Genomic DNA, 15,297 nt, shown 5'->3' on the forward strand with positions numbered 1-15,297 from the left:
CCCCTCTAAATTTTTGTTAAGAGTCATCATTTGTTGGCTTTTGGAATTTTGGGGGGAAGGAGTTCCCAGGAAATGCTGCCTTCATGCCGTCATCTTGGCTCCGTCCCCTTTGCTTAATTTTTTTAAATTACTGTTCACTTTGCTCATTTTAGTGTTCTATATATTGACCATCTTATAATGTAGGCCATATTTGTATCAAGAAAGGACTTTACTATAGGTCATTTTTCTGGCAGTATAACAAATAATAGTGGTGATAATAGATATTTACATTTGATCTTACTGGAAAGATTTCTACCATTTTCCTTTACATAAAATGTTATTTCATGATTTTAGATAGAAATTATATAACATATTAAAGAAAGGTTCATTTATTTCTGTACTTTTAAAGATTTTTAAATATATACCGGAGTTAAAATTTTGTCACAAGAATGACTCCTTCCTTCCTCCCTCCTTCCTTCCCTCCCTTTCTTCCTTTTTTCTTTATTACTTCCTTCCATTGCTTGGGTCCCGATTGGTTCAGAATGAATAGAAATAGCAATTGTTTCTGTTTTGGCCAAAACCCTGAGGGTATTCCCTCATGAACTGATTTTTTTTTTTGTGCTATGCAAAAGAGGTTCTTACTTCTTTCTTATCTACTTTATCTACCTTAAAGAAAAATCTTAAGGATCTTACCCTCCCACTTTAATTTTTTTTTTTTTTTTTGGAGGAGAAGGGGGTGGTGATCATTTTTGGCCTCTTTGCTTCTTTCTCTTATCTAACCTTAAACACTGAATGGGCATTGCCTCAGTCAAACTGATGCAGGGAATTATGGACATAGAAATATTGTAACTGAAAATGAATTTTTATAATCTTTTCTGCACTGTTTTTTGGTATGTAGTTTTGTAATCTCTGTACTATTAAAATGTTTCCCCTTGACCTTTACTTTGACCCTGGCCAAAGATCACCTCTAGGTCAAACTACTTTCTACCACAAACTACCTTAAACCAGGTGGAACACCCCTCTTACAGCCACTCCTCCTAAAGCAACCAGGACCCTGAAGGGGCATTTAAAGGGACTCTGGTGTAGTATGCCTTACCTTACTCCTTTAGCCTGTCCCTCTCTACATGAGTTAATCAGTAGCTGGACTATCTGTTTAAATTATAGCACTGCACTCCGGGGTCAGAGGGTTGTGAATTTTTCACTTAGCCAAACCAATCATCTGTCATGAAAACTATGTCCTGGAAAAGACCTAGCTTTAAAAGTTCAAGTTCTTCCATTGCATCCAGGGCCATCTCCAATTGATTTTATCACTATCTGGCCACTGGATCCAGGGGGTTCTGGGGGAGAAAGTGAGGCTGGTGACTTTGCACAGCACCCTTGAATGTTATGACATCATCTCCCTGACCTTAGTTTTCTTGGAAAACAAAGAGCAACAATGATGTCAATTTAGCTGGAATTCTAGGCTGGAGTGTCCTACCTTTTAGTTCCTCTGGGCCCCATCTCCCTACAAAAACCCCTCAAGGCCCACATTTAAAATTAAATACCTATGCATCCCACACCACCAGCATGCATAACAACAAATGCAAGGGAGGGGAATCTAGAATTGTCCTGCAAGTAGGACACACCTGTGGGAGGTGTCTGGAAGAACAATAGGAAATCAAATTTGATAGAGCAATTATTCCTGCCACACTCCAAGTCTTTCTCCTGGGTTTGGAGTGTATACATTATATTTGGTTAATGTTCCCCTGACTTGACCAAATCACTTATGCCTATTATTCAGAGAATCAGATAGGTTTTAGCCTTGGGTCCCTTAACTCCAACAAGGCTCAGCTAGAAACTGGTGAGAATTAGCATCTTGGGGACAGATTTTGCCCACTACTGAGTCCATAAATTTGCTCACTAAAAATTTTTTGTTTCCATATTCCTAGTAAATTAGTTGAGTGGATAAAACCCGCTGACACTCCTTAACCTAGTTGTCTAGGAAAAGTTGCAGTTACTTTGTACCTCAGGATACTCTTTAAGGCTATTTATATAGAGATTACAATTTACATTCATGGAGAATTTCCATATTTGAAGTTCCTTATGGTCATGAAATACACTGTATATTCATAAATATGAATGGCCTTCTATTTTATACATATACACATACACACAGTATATTGACCCATAGAAAATAATACTCCTTGGATGACTGACTATGTGTACTCTTTGTTTTTATAGGTCTCTGATCCCCCTACTGGATGCTGACTCTGGACTCCTAATCCTAGGTGGAAAGGTAAGTGAAAATCATAGATTCTCAAAGTTACAAGGAACCTTAGAATTCATTTACTGCTGTTATAGATGGCTTAGAATTATAAATATTTAGTTTGGAGTGATTAAAATAGCTTTTATTAAAAGGGCTATCTCCCCCAGGTGGGGGGGGGAGCCCAAAATCATGACAATGTCCAGTCCCAGTCTTATATGCAATTTGAAAGACTAATCCTCCCCTCCAAGCCAGCCATTGGTCTGAATCATCAGGGTTACAATCTAATCATTAACTTCACCCCATATCACTCTCTAATATGTTTTCCCTGCCCTGGTCATTATGCTGATGTATGGACCTCATTAAGCAAGTTCACTTGCAGAGATCAGGAACCCTAGGTCAACCCAGGACTAATTGGAACAGGTCTGGTCTAATCTTAGGTTTGATCAGGGTCTCCATCCTGATCTCCCAGTTCTATGACTAGTTGGGGTCAATTCCTTTGTCTCCCATTTTGTCTTACTTTCATGTCCCTGCAGGTGGGCACCAAGACCCCAGTCTTTGTAATGTGTATATATATTTGTTAAACTAACAGTCTCCTCCCACATTCTGTGGAAGCCAAACACCCTACATTCCTCATACTGCAAATCCTATGCAAAACATAAACAGTGTATCAAGGAGGCTTGACTCGAGTGGAAGGTACATGTTGAGGATATTTCTAGGCACTGGTTTATCAATCAGTTAGCATTTATTAAGCATCTAGGGCAGCTAGGTGGCACATTAGATAGAACACTGACCTTGGAGTCAGGAGGACAGGAGTTTGAATCCAGCCTCCAACACTTAATAACTGTGTCACCCTAAACAAATCCCTTAACCCTGTTTGCCTCACATCCAGGACAATCTCCAATCATCCTGATCCATATCTGGCCACTGGACCCAGAAGGCTCCAGAGGAGAAAATGAGGCTGGTACAATACTCCCTTACTCAAATCCAATTCCTTTGCTTGTCATAGCATCTCCTCTGATGTCATAGTCTTCTTCAAAAATGAAGGACAAACATTATTAAGCATCTGTTATGTTCAGAGGCACTATGCTAAACATCAGGGATACAAAAAAAGGGGAAAGACAGACCCTGCCCTTTAGGAGCTTACAGTCTTATGGGGAGACAACATGCAAGCAAATATATACAAAGCAAGCATATGCAGAATAAAAAAAGAATTAACAGAAAGAAAGAACATGAATTTAGAGGGTTCAGGAAATCTTTCAGTAAAAAAAGAGATTTTAAATTAGAACTTAAAGGAAGCTAGGGAGATTACTGTGGATGAGGGAGAGCATGGGGGACAGCCAGAAAAAACTGGGGCCAAGAGATGGAATTTCTTATTCAAGAAACATCTAGGAGGCCAGTGTCCTTGGATGGAAGAGTATGGGTTGGGTAGTGAAATGTAAGAAGATAAGAAAGATAGGAGGAACCTAAGACTTCACATGACAGAGCATTTCAAGTTTGCTCCATGAAGCAATAAGAAGCCTTAGGATATCAATTTAGTGACTGAATGGAGGATAGATTGGAGTGGAGAGAGGCTAGAGGCAGGCAGACACCAAGTGCAGCAAGCTACTACAGGATCTGAGAAGGGAGTTAATTACAGTGATATTTCAGAGGTAAATTGGCAGACTTTGGCAGATGATGATTCATTTTCAAAAAAGACTATCACATTAGGGAGACTTTGCACAGTATCTTCTCACTTAAATCCAATTCCCTTGAATGTTATGGCATTTGAGAGGGATGCTATACTAAGTCACCAGTCAAATTATCTGTTCTGGAGCCATTTGGGTCCAGTGGCCAGATATGGATCAAGTCAACTGGAGATGGCCCTGGATATGAGGCAATCAGATTTTAAGTGATTTGCCCAAGGTCACACAGTTAGTATACCCCCCCCCCCCCCCCCCGACTCCAGGCAGGTGTTCTACCCACTGAACCACCCAGCTGTTACTCTGCAGGTGCTTAGAGTGAGAGATAGTGAGGAATTCAGGTTGACATCTAGGTTATGAGGTCTGGGTTCCCTCTACAGAAAAAGGAAAGAAAGGTAGGAGAGGAAGAGGGGTACTACTTTGGTTATGCTGAGTCTAAAATGTCTACTGGACATCTAGTAGATGTAAGATTGGAGGCTGGCCAAGGGTTTCCAGCAGGATAGGTGGACTTGAGAATCATCAGTTTAGATGGTAAAGAAATCCATCCCAGGTAAAATGTGATGGCCTCCAACATGTCTTCTTGTCCTCACTAGGAAGTATCACTTCCCTATCATGCCTATCCATATCTTAGACTGTCCAAAGGGTTCTCTTATCACATAGGATTCTGGGGTGGGGGGAACATTCCACTGAGGGTCCTGTCCGATAAAACCCTTTGGGAGGCATTATCAACCTGAATGAATAGGTAGTTAGCTGGAAAGGTGAAGGACTGAGAGGCTAAGGATTCAGGAGCCCTGGGGCTATGTTGCAGGGGGAGAATCTGATCTACTGCTATGAGGTGTCACTGCAACAGGCCACAGTAACCCAAGGTAAGTACCCTTCCCTCCAGTCTTTCTCCCTTTCCCACTCTGCCCCACATTTTTTTCCCTCCCCATAGCCCTGTCCTCCCCATAGCCCTGGTTTAGACCATGATCCATGATCACCTTCCAGTGAACCAATGTATCCTTGAGACCAAGTGCCGGGGACTGGCCCTGGTACCTCGTCGAGCATTGACTGTGATGGCCTGTGAGGTGCTTCGGCTGCTGCAGCTCAGTGAGAGTGCCATCGTGCCCATCAGCTACATTGTGCCCCGAAAGGTAAGGAGGTCTGAGACCTTGGTATTCTCCTTACATTCTCCACTGAGAAGAGATGGGATTATAGGAGAACTGGCATCTGTAGTAGAAGTACACTAGAAGATTAGTCTGAAAGTGTAAGGATTCAACCCTTGTTTTTTTCTGCCAGTCTGTAGAATTCCATGAAGACTTGTTTTCTGATGCTGTGGGCAGTGTGCCTGCCACCACTGCCCAGGGCTGGTGGGCTGGAGACAACCAACAGGTGAGCTCTCACCCAGGGAGGCACTTTGGTCTTTTTCAGACAGTCTTGCCCCCTCCTGCTTTATATAGCTTGAGATGGCTGTTCCCTTTCCAGGGAACTGGGGAACCACCTGAGTTGGGCATTCCTGGGCATGTACAATGCCTGCTTAAAGGGCCTGAGGAGAAGAACTATGCCCATCCTGGTCCCAGTGCTTTTTTTTGTGCCCCTGCTACATGATATAGCCTCATGCCCTCCAGCTTCCTGGAACTCTGGCCTTCATCTCTGCCCTTTGCTTCCTTCCCTTCCTGGGCCCAACCCATGATTTCACTCTCTGGGATTTTACATAGGTCCAGAGGGTTAGTCTGAATCCTGCCCACCGGCCTCACGCTGGCTTCACTTCTTGCCTGGTGCCCTCAGAACTGTCTTCTGCTGCCACCCAGTCTCCGGAGGTGCCAATGAGTGACAGAGATCCAAGTGTAAGTGCTCCTCACTTGCCCTGGCTAGGCACCAGAACCTGACATGACCTGGCACTTAAACAGTCAGGGCCCAAGGGACAAGTTGTGCCCTGAATCCTGAGAGGCCAGGCACGCAAGACTCCATGGTCACTGAACCTGCCATTTATGTTCTGAACTGACTCAAAGCTGATCCATTCTGAGCGGGTAATGGGGCACCCTTGGTTTCACCTGCAGGGGTGAAGGAAGGAGAGCCTGAGAAGTTCAAAGCCCTCTGACCCTGGCCCAATTTCCTCTCTCCTCTAGGAGGGCAGCTTCTCTTCCCCACCAAGCTCTCTCACCTCACCCTCTACTCCCTCCAGCCTGGGCCGCTCACTCTCTAGCACCAGTGGCATTGGCACCAGCCCCTCTCAGAGGTCGCTACAGAGTCTTCTGGGTAAGTTGGAACTGGAAATCACTGGATATCATTCTTGTGGGATGTGAAAAGTCAGTTTGCCTAGCCCTGAACTCTGGTCAGCAGTCCATTGTAGTATCTTCCAAGGTGTTTTTAGATCCATTTTCACATTTATTCCTCAAAACACATTTTGGAGGGTAAGGGATACAAACATGGTATTCCCCCACTTGACAGAAGACAACACTGAGATTCAGAAAGTGAGCCATTTTTGTCCAAAGTCACACAAATTAGTGATTAAACTGAGGTTTGAACTCAGACTTCTGGAGTCTTATTCCATTGCTCTTTTCAGGCTCAGGTAGTTAAAGAAAAGATCCCAAACTAGGAGGTCTCAGATAGGAGAGCTGCCCCAAGAGGATGCATTTTATTTATTGAAGTGTTGCCTAATATGTTTCTTTATACCCCCCCACTACCCTTCTCAATTCTTTTCCCCCCTTTTCCTTAGGCCCTAGCTCCAAGTTTCGCCATGCCCAGGGGACTGTGCTCCATCGTGATACCCATATCACCAACCTCAAGGGACTCAACCTTACCACACCTGGGGAGAGTGATGGGTTCTGTGCCAATCGCCTCCATGTGGCTGTACCCCTGTTGAGCACTGGTGGGCAGGTGGCTATTCTGGAGGTGAGAACCCATGAGAAAGGAGACATCTGGCTTCAGTATCCTTACTCCTTGGTGTTTAGCTTCCCTTCATCTCTCCAGCAGTCCCACATAGGGTCCTTGAGTTAGCTGCATGACTAGTCCCAGGTAGCAGTGAGGAAGTGGAAAGGATTAATCTTCAACCCTGTGCTCCATTCCCTGCCCCTTGCCCCCCAACACACATAAATTTGCCTCTGTCCCCTGTCCCAAGGTGCCTTACCCACTATCACTGATGTCCTGCTCTCGACTAGATGGTAGCAAGAGCCGAGGGTTTACTCACAAATGTCTTGACCAGCCTGCACATTTTATTGCACTTACAATGCATGAGGAGTTATCGGCACTTACAGTAATGGGGAGCTGGGGTGTCTGTGGCGGGATCTTCCAGGGTCCCTTAGCTCATACCACTTGACTACTAGATCACTGCTTTTCCTATTGTGCCTCTGAAGAGTAACAAGCAATTACTCTTATGCCAGACTCCCAGGATGTCACAGTTAGAGACGCTGGAGAGCCTACTTAATGAGTAGGGCATGGTCAGTGGGTCATTGAAGCAGAGAATTTGAGCCATCCATGTGGCTAGCTCCAGGGCCTAAACATGCTTGTTTGGCTTTTGGCATTGAGGGTTCAGGGTTATGAGGATTGCAGGTGCCTTTCCCCTGCCTGGCACTTATGGGTCTTGGGATATGGGGCACCTCATATTCTAGCTGCGGAAACCTGGCCGTCTGCCTGATACTGCATTGCCCACGCTGCAGAATGGGGTGCCTGTCACTGACCTCACCTGGGATCCATTTGACCTGTTCCACCTTGCTGTGGGTAAGGGAGGGGGGCTCCTGGTTTGGAGCTGGCCCCTTGGGACTGATTCTCTGGTTTCCCTGGATTGTCTGTAATTGCCTCCCTAGCTATCCCCTGAGCTTTGCCTCAATATGCCACAGCACAATCCCTGGACTCCTCCCTGGCTCCCCTGTCATCAGTCTAGACCAAGAAGCTTTTTGTGGGTATTAGGACAGAATATGGAAGCTCAAGAGCATCTGGGAAGGGGGACAGGGTTTCTGACTGGATGAGGCAGAGGCTAAACACCCTGCCTGGGTCACCTCCCCTCCTGTCCACAGCTGGGGAAGATGCCCGGATACGACTTTGGCGGGTACCCCCTGAAGGATTGAAGGAAGTTCTGACAACACCTGAGGCCATACTAACAGGTGAGATGAGGAAAATGGAGAAAGGTTTGGGGTATAGAGTGAGCAAAGGAGAGGGAGGTATAAGTTGAGGACAGAAGGCAGGGCTGCCTTAATCATTACATGATCCTGCTTCCCTAACCTCTGCCAGGCCATACAGAGAAGATCTACTCCCTGCGCTTCCACCCATTGGCATCTGACATATTGGCCTCATCTTCCTATGACTTGAGTGTGCGGATCTGGGACCTGAAGACAGGAATGGAGAAGATAAGGCTTCAGGGTCATAGGGATCAGGTGGGAAGAGGGTTGGACTCTTAAGGGAGGGATGATAAAGCCTGAGGAAATGAGACACAAGAACTACATTGATCTAGGCGGCTAGGTGGCACAGTGGTTAGTGCACCAGTCCTGGAGTCAAGAGTCCCTGAGTTCAAATCCGACCTCAGACACTTAATAATTACCTAGCTGTGTGGCCTTGGGCAAGCCACTTAACCCCATTTGCCTTGCAAAAACCTTGAAAAAAAATTGCATTGATCAGGGCTTACCATTCAGGTGGTATAACTGTTGTTCGATCCCCATAATATTATCCTAGTTGGGAAGAAGCAAAGGAGAGTCCACAGTTCTAGGTAGGCCAGAGTTGGGGGCAATCAGATTGTCTGGGTTTGCAGTGCTGATTTTGAATCTCCAAAAGGAACAAAGCAAGCTCACACTTCATCCCTGTGCCTCTCTTCCAGATCTTCAGCATGGCCTGGAGCCCTGATGGACAGCTCTTGGCCACAGTGTGCAAAGATGGGAAGGTTAGGATCTTTGATCCCCGGCGTAGCCCAGAACCTATCCAGGTAAGGGAACAATGGGGTCGGGGAGGATAGAGAGATCATTTGTCCTTTCCAGTTCTTGCCATGACCAACTCAAGCTAACTGTATCATACTAGATCTATTCTACCTTACAGGAGGGTCCTGGCCCTGAGGGAGCTCGAGGAGCCCGAGTGGTCTGGGTGTGTGATGGCCGGTGTCTGTTGGTGTCTGGTTTTGACAGGTGATGGGGTCCATTATCTTTTAAAACCTGTAACTCTTCCCCAAACCCTCCTTGTGAAAAATCAACTCTTCCTTACTAATCCAATCCCTATTGAGACTTTTAGCCCCCAAGGTCATTCATTCAAGAAACAGATCAAGTACCAACTGGGTGTTAGATACAGTGTTAGACATTGGGAAAACAATACAGATAAGTAAATAAGACAAAAACTCATGGAGTTATGATCTAGTGAAAGAGATTAAGTATGTACATATATGATAAGGGCTTTGGAATTTGTAGAGATGAAGAGCTTAGAGAATATAGGGGAATGTCTGGAAGGAGCTAACATGAGATGGGCATTGAAGACTAGGCAAAGATGGAGGGAGGGCTGGCCTTCCAAGTACAGAGAAAAAAATGAGCATGTACTTGGAGTCCGGTATACTCAGAAAATAGCGAATAATTTAGATGGACTGGAAAATATGGAACAGAAAAAGTAGTATTGGGAGAGAGACTGGAAAAGTAAAAGTAGGGATCACATCATGGAAAGAAATGCCAAGTGAAGGAATTTGAACTTAATTTTTTAGGAAACAAGGAGCCACTGAAAATAGTTTTTGAGCAAAAGAGTAGAGCTGATCTATAAAATATCTTCCAAGATCACATTCTGTAATTTTAGAATCTTTACAAGTTTTGTTTTGATTTTTAAGGATAGTGAATATACTAGTGTCATCCTGAATGAATACTCCAAGAATTGAACTGATTTGAGGATGGTGTAAATTTTGGAAAGGATTCATTCTAAAGACACTGGAAAAGATGAGCATTTCTCAAACCCAGTATCCCATACACATGTTTATCTTTCTTCCCCCTTGCTGCCCCCTGAACCGACTTCTATTCTTCCCAGTTAAATACCAAGTTCTGAGGCCCTTTCCATGGTTTCCATTGCAGCCGGAGTGAGCGCCAGCTGCTCCTATATGGGGCAGGATCATTGTCTGGGGGCCCTTTGGCTGTGCTGGGCCTTGATGTGGCACCTTCCACCCTCTTGCCCCACTATGATCCAGACACTGGTCTTGTCCTTCTCACTGGCAAGGTCAGTCTGGGGTCTGGCTTGTGTACATGGGTGGGATTGGTATTGGGTGGGCTCTTTGTAAGAGGGCAGTAGGACTACAGTGGGGAGATTTGGGCTGAATTTCCTGGTGAGCCTAGAGGGTAGCTTAACCTAGTTCAAGTTGGGAAGGGATGGCTGCAGCATTTCTCAGTTCCCTCCTACTGCCAGGGTGACACTCGAGTGTTTGTGTATGAACTGCTCCCAGAGGTCCCCTTCTTCCTGGAGTGCAACAGCTTCACCTCCTCTGACCCCCATAAGGTAAAGGACCTCTTTTTCCATTCTGCTGTGAGCATTCTCCCAGTTCCTTTTCCCATCCCTAGGTGATGCAACCACTTCTGGGCTATGCTTTGGGGGTCGTTTCTTTTAATGAAGTTGATCCACTCTGCTTCTGACCCAACACTGCCCTCCCAAGGGGGCATTAAGCTAGTCAGCCCCTGCTAGGATCAAGTAGCTGATAGCAGGGAGACCCTGCCCTCTAGTGGTCACTTAGGAAAGTGGGTTCTGACCTGGGAAGGGCCAGGGAGCGAGTGCTGTCCTCTGCAGAAGAGGAAACTGGTCTGTGAAGTCAAGGAGCTGCCTGACTAGTGCCTGACTGCCTTCTTCCCAGAGTCTCCTGGAAGGAGACCTGCTACTTCTAATGGGTAGGAAAGCACCTGGGCAGCCTTGTTGAGCTCTGACCCTTCCTCTCTCCCCCCCCCCCCACTCAGGGCTTTGCCTTCTTGCCCAAGACAGAATGTGAGATACAACAGGTGGAGTTTGCTCGGGGCCTTCGACTCCGTCAGACTTCCCTGGAACCAGTTGCCTTCCGACTTCCCAGGGTCAGGGTAAGTTGGGAAGCTAAACCTAATCACAAAAAACTCCAATACCTCATCAGGAAAAATCTATTTACCCTCACTACCACAAAGTTCTATCAAAAGGCACTCCTGCCCATGAAGCCTTGAGATCATAGGATTTCTTTCACTGCCACTCTCCCTAAACTAGAGGGGAAGGAGCCTGGACCCCTCAAGTTGCCCCAGAAAACATAACCTCCTGCAGCTGTCTATGCCCAAGTTAGCAAGTCCTTGGTCATGCAGACAGTATTATCTCAATGTCACTACTCCCTACAGAAAGAGTTCTTCCAGGATGATGTGTATCCAGAGACGGCTGTATGCTGGGAGCCTGCACTCAGCGCTGCTGCCTGGCTGGGGGGCGCCAATGGACAGCACCGCCGCCTCAACCTCCAGCCCCAGGGAATGACCCCAGGTGGGATGAAGGGCCAAGAAACCTGGAAAGAACCTCAAGAAGTATGGAGGAGGGAAAGCTAGGTGGCACAGTGGATAGAGCACCGACCCTGGAGTCGGGAGTGCCTGAGTTCAGATCCAGCCTCAGACATTTAATAATTACCTAGCTGTGTGACCCTGGGCAACTCACTTAACCCCATTGTCTTGCCAAAAGCAAAATAAAAAAAAAAACGTATGGAGGAGGAGGAGGAGGAGGGCAGAGTATGCATCTGACCTGGAGAGCCCTGGGGCAGAAGAAAGGACCAAAAAGACTCAGGATGAAATGAGTTGACAGGGAGTTAATGAGATGGGTGCTCCCAAGAACCTGAAGAAGGAAGGGGGGTGTTCATTCCTTAGTTGTTCCTGTTGGGCACAGAAAAGGAGCCAGGCTCAAATTAGCCTCCTAGACATAACATACACTGTTGTTGTTTGTAACATAATTGTGTCTCTGTGCATGTGTTTTGACTATTTGACTACTCTGTAAGATTTTGGCAGCGACTTTTGTTTATCTTCATGCACCCACAATGCCCAATAGTGTTTCACACATTTAAATGATTAGTATTGCTCCTGTCTCTGCTATAGGACAAGCTAGTATAGCATGAGCACATCCAGATCATCCATCAGGGTTTCTCCAGTGCCAGTTAGCATAAAAAATGAAATGGTCAAAAAGAGGCCACAATTACAATTTCCCTTCCCAATGAAATAAAGATATATTAATGGGGCAGCTAGGTGATGCAGTGGATAGATCACTAGCCTTGGAGTCAGGAGTACCTGAGTTCAAATCCAGCCTCGGACACTTAATAATAATTACCTAGCTGTGTGGCCTTGGGCAAGCCACTTAACCCCGTTGCCTTGAAAAATCTTAAAAAAAAAAAGAGATATATTAAGTACCTACTTTATATAGAATGTTGTTCTGGCCACAGAAATACAAAAGTTAGGTAATAAATGGTCTTTTGCTTTAGTTAGGGAATTAAAAGATAGACCAGCAATCTATAACAATTATTACATCCACAGTGAGTGAGGCCCCCCGAGAAGCTCCAACACGGCGGACTTTGCCCTCAGCTGTCTACCTTGAAGAGAAGTCAGATGAGCAGAAAAAAGAAGAGGTGGGACAGGTGGCATAGATATGGATCAACAGAACTGGGCGTCAGTGAGAAAACGAATTCCCCATCAGTGACTCCTATAGAAGTAACAAAGTGTGAATCGAAGCCAGTGGTTGGTAATTGTCCCTTCAAAACAAACACCTCTCACCAACTCACTATCCAGAGTAGATCGAATGTTGATTCACACTGAAGTTTGAGGGAAAGGCACCAGATTCTATTCCTTCTCAGCCACCAATTCCTTAATACTTCTGTTCTTGTCCCCAAACTATTTCTGGTTTTCTTTTTTAACCTTTAGTTGCAGAAATGGTCTCTGTGACCCACTGTCTAATCTTTCTCTGAGCTGGAGTAGGAGTTGGGGAGTTTCTGTTGGTGTTTGAATTTTTCCCCATTCTTCCCTTCCTCCTTTTATTTTTTTCTCAGCTGCTGAGTGCCATGGTGGCAAAGTTGGGTAACCGGGAGGACCCCCTCCCCCAAGATTCCTTTGAGGGAGTGGACGAGGATGAGTGGGTAAGATAATGGGTGGAGGTGGAAGGGTGTCCATGACACAGGCATAGCTCACCTGGCTCTCAGCCCTAAAGACTCCTGGTTTACCATCTGTTCTCTTGCACCTCCTTATCCCTCCTCCAAATTACTTCCTTTCCTCCCCCTGATTCCCTTACATCATCTTTTATGTCTCACACCTGGGTTCCTCTCTTTTCCAGGACTAGTCAACTCTATGATCCACATCCACAGCTGCCTCTCCTCTGGAGCTCCCTGGCCACTGATTCCTTCCCTACTTTGAGCCTCCTTCTGAACTGGAAGATGCCTCTCCAGGACTTGGTGCTGCTGCTGACCTGTGAGGTAGCTCCAAAGCTGATGTGAGCCCATCTCTTCATTCCAGGGACTTCTCACCTAAGCTCTTTGGGATCTTAGTGTTTCATCTGGTAGCTCCCCCAAGCCTGCGAATCTCTGGAATATCCTGGCTCCAGTTTTCTGTGAGGACTCGCAGACCTCTGGGATAGGTTGCAATGGGAACACTCCAAATGGAGCCTTAATTGGCCCTTTCCTATTTCTCTCCCTGGAACCAGTTTTTCTTCTTGGCTACACATTGTGGTCAGAAACTGAGGAAGGGACATTAGTGACCCTTGCCCTGGGCTTGCTTCTTGGCTGTCTCTACTATATGTGGTTCACTTGCCCTGTAACTGTATAGGTTACTATCTTGCTCTTGAGAACCTTGCTTACTCCTTCCAAAAACAATGGTTCCCCTTCCAGCTACTCTACTGTTCTCCATACCCTCTGGATTAAGCCTTTTCTTCCACTTTTCTCTTTGCCTCTTCTCCCTGTTATCTTCCTCTTTTACAGTCAAGATTCTCAAAGAGGCTAGATCCCCCTACAGTCATCAATCCTACTGTATCTCTTATTTGCTTTCTTCCTCCAAATCTGAGATGTGAGAAAGGGATGAGGACCAGGGCCCAGAGAACTTAAAAATAAATGTGAGCCCTACTAATGAAGGGTTTATGAATTTATCAATGCCTAGACCATTAAATTTTTCTAAGCAAGACCTTCTCTGTCTCCTGTGCTAATTGTGCCGGCTGTTCTAGGGGAACTGATCCCACTACTACAGGCTTCACCTTATCAAGCTTGGTCTTATAGATAGAATAAGAGTCTTGGTGATGATTTGAGGGAATGCTATCTAAAATAGAATACAGGTCTTCCTACTGAATTTTCTGCCATGGCTCTCAGACTCTCCAAGAAGAGGGGGGAAAAACAAGAATGGAGCCAGTAGAATCCAGAAAGTCAGATGAATACATTTTTTAAGTTTATAGATTTTTAAGAAAGAACCTCTGGAAACAGTAGTTTTATTTTATTTTTATTTATTTATTTTTTAGGTTTTTGCAAGGCAAATGGGGTTAAGTGGCTTGCCCAAGGCCACACAGCTAGGTAATTATTAAGTATCTGAGACCGGATTTGAACCCAGGTACTCCTGCCTCCAGGGCTGGTGCTTTATCCACTGCACCACCTAGCCACCCCTAACATTAGTTTTATATACTAATTAAAAAAAAATCTGTTGCAGGCTGGCAGTTGGGAAACACTGATAAAGGGGATAGAGAAGTGACACAAGATGAATAAAAACCTTTGCTTACATAAGAGTGCTTTCAACCAAAAATTTATGAAACACCTATTACTTAAGAAGCCATGAACAACACTCCCTGGGAGATGCTGCTTTTCCTCTGAAAGCAGGATAAAAGCACAATGGGGCCAGGCAGCAGCGCTTTGTCACATAGAAAATAAGGGTGATGCAGGGAACCTGTTATTCTCAGAATCAAAACATTATACTCAACCACAGGGGTTACTTAGTACAGCCAGTATCTAAACAAAAGCCCACTCTATAAAACAAACATTCATTTAGTCTCTGATATGAGGGGGTAGTACACTTCTGAATTGCTTTGATTGTTCAGGAATTTTCCTCACCTAAAATCTATTTGTTGGCCTTTTTTGGCCACATAGAACAAGTCTAATCATTCTTCTATAAGATAGCCCTCTAAATTCTTAGATGGTTATTATGTTCTTCTTTCACACCCCCTCTATCTCTTCAAAATCTTCTCTTTTCCATCCTAAACAAATTCATATCTCCAACCACTTCAGGATACCCTCCCTCTGATCAATACTCAGATGAATATGGGATCTCATTAATTTGGAACTCCAACAATGTAGATCAAACCCTATCCATACTTGACCTTCCTGTGTGACATGTTCACATTCTCCCATAAGTTTTTCAGGAGGAGTTCTCCCAACCCCTTGGACAATTTCCCCAATTTCTCCTGACATTGAGCACTTTGCTTGCCCTTCAGCCATCCCTTGTTCTGACCAAATGACTAGCCCAT

At 45.2% G+C, this 15,297-nt stretch overlaps 1 protein-coding gene across 1 annotated transcript in view; it reads left to right on the top strand.

Annotated features, from left to right (window-relative positions):
- CORO7 (coronin 7) overlaps positions 1–13,973 on the top strand; it is a 141,560-nt gene extending 127,587 nt beyond the window's left edge. Inside the window, exons 10-28 of the mRNA XM_074196844.1 lie at positions 2,200–2,254; positions 4,712–4,769; positions 4,891–5,036; positions 5,182–5,274; positions 5,601–5,729; positions 6,012–6,141; positions 6,602–6,777; positions 7,494–7,602; positions 7,899–7,985; positions 8,113–8,255; positions 8,693–8,797; positions 8,908–8,993; positions 9,912–10,053; positions 10,240–10,329; positions 10,779–10,895; positions 11,178–11,313; positions 12,345–12,436; positions 12,854–12,940; positions 13,135–13,973. Of these exons, the coding sequence (XP_074052945.1) occupies positions 2,200–2,254; positions 4,712–4,769; positions 4,891–5,036; positions 5,182–5,274; positions 5,601–5,729; positions 6,012–6,141; positions 6,602–6,777; positions 7,494–7,602; positions 7,899–7,985; positions 8,113–8,255; positions 8,693–8,797; positions 8,908–8,993; positions 9,912–10,053; positions 10,240–10,329; positions 10,779–10,895; positions 11,178–11,313; positions 12,345–12,436; positions 12,854–12,940; positions 13,135–13,140 (1,987 nt within the window). The 3' untranslated portion in view covers positions 13,141–13,973. The remainder of the gene's footprint in view (positions 1–2,199; positions 2,255–4,711; positions 4,770–4,890; positions 5,037–5,181; positions 5,275–5,600; positions 5,730–6,011; positions 6,142–6,601; positions 6,778–7,493; positions 7,603–7,898; positions 7,986–8,112; positions 8,256–8,692; positions 8,798–8,907; positions 8,994–9,911; positions 10,054–10,239; positions 10,330–10,778; positions 10,896–11,177; positions 11,314–12,344; positions 12,437–12,853; positions 12,941–13,134) is intronic.
- The last annotated feature ends 1,324 nt before the right edge of the window (positions 13,974–15,297 follow it).

Source organism: Macrotis lagotis, chromosome 8 (assembly GCF_037893015.1).
Source record: "Macrotis lagotis isolate mMagLag1 chromosome 8, bilby.v1.9.chrom.fasta, whole genome shotgun sequence".
Lineage (NCBI taxonomy): Eukaryota > Metazoa > Chordata > Mammalia > Peramelemorphia > Peramelidae > Macrotis > Macrotis lagotis.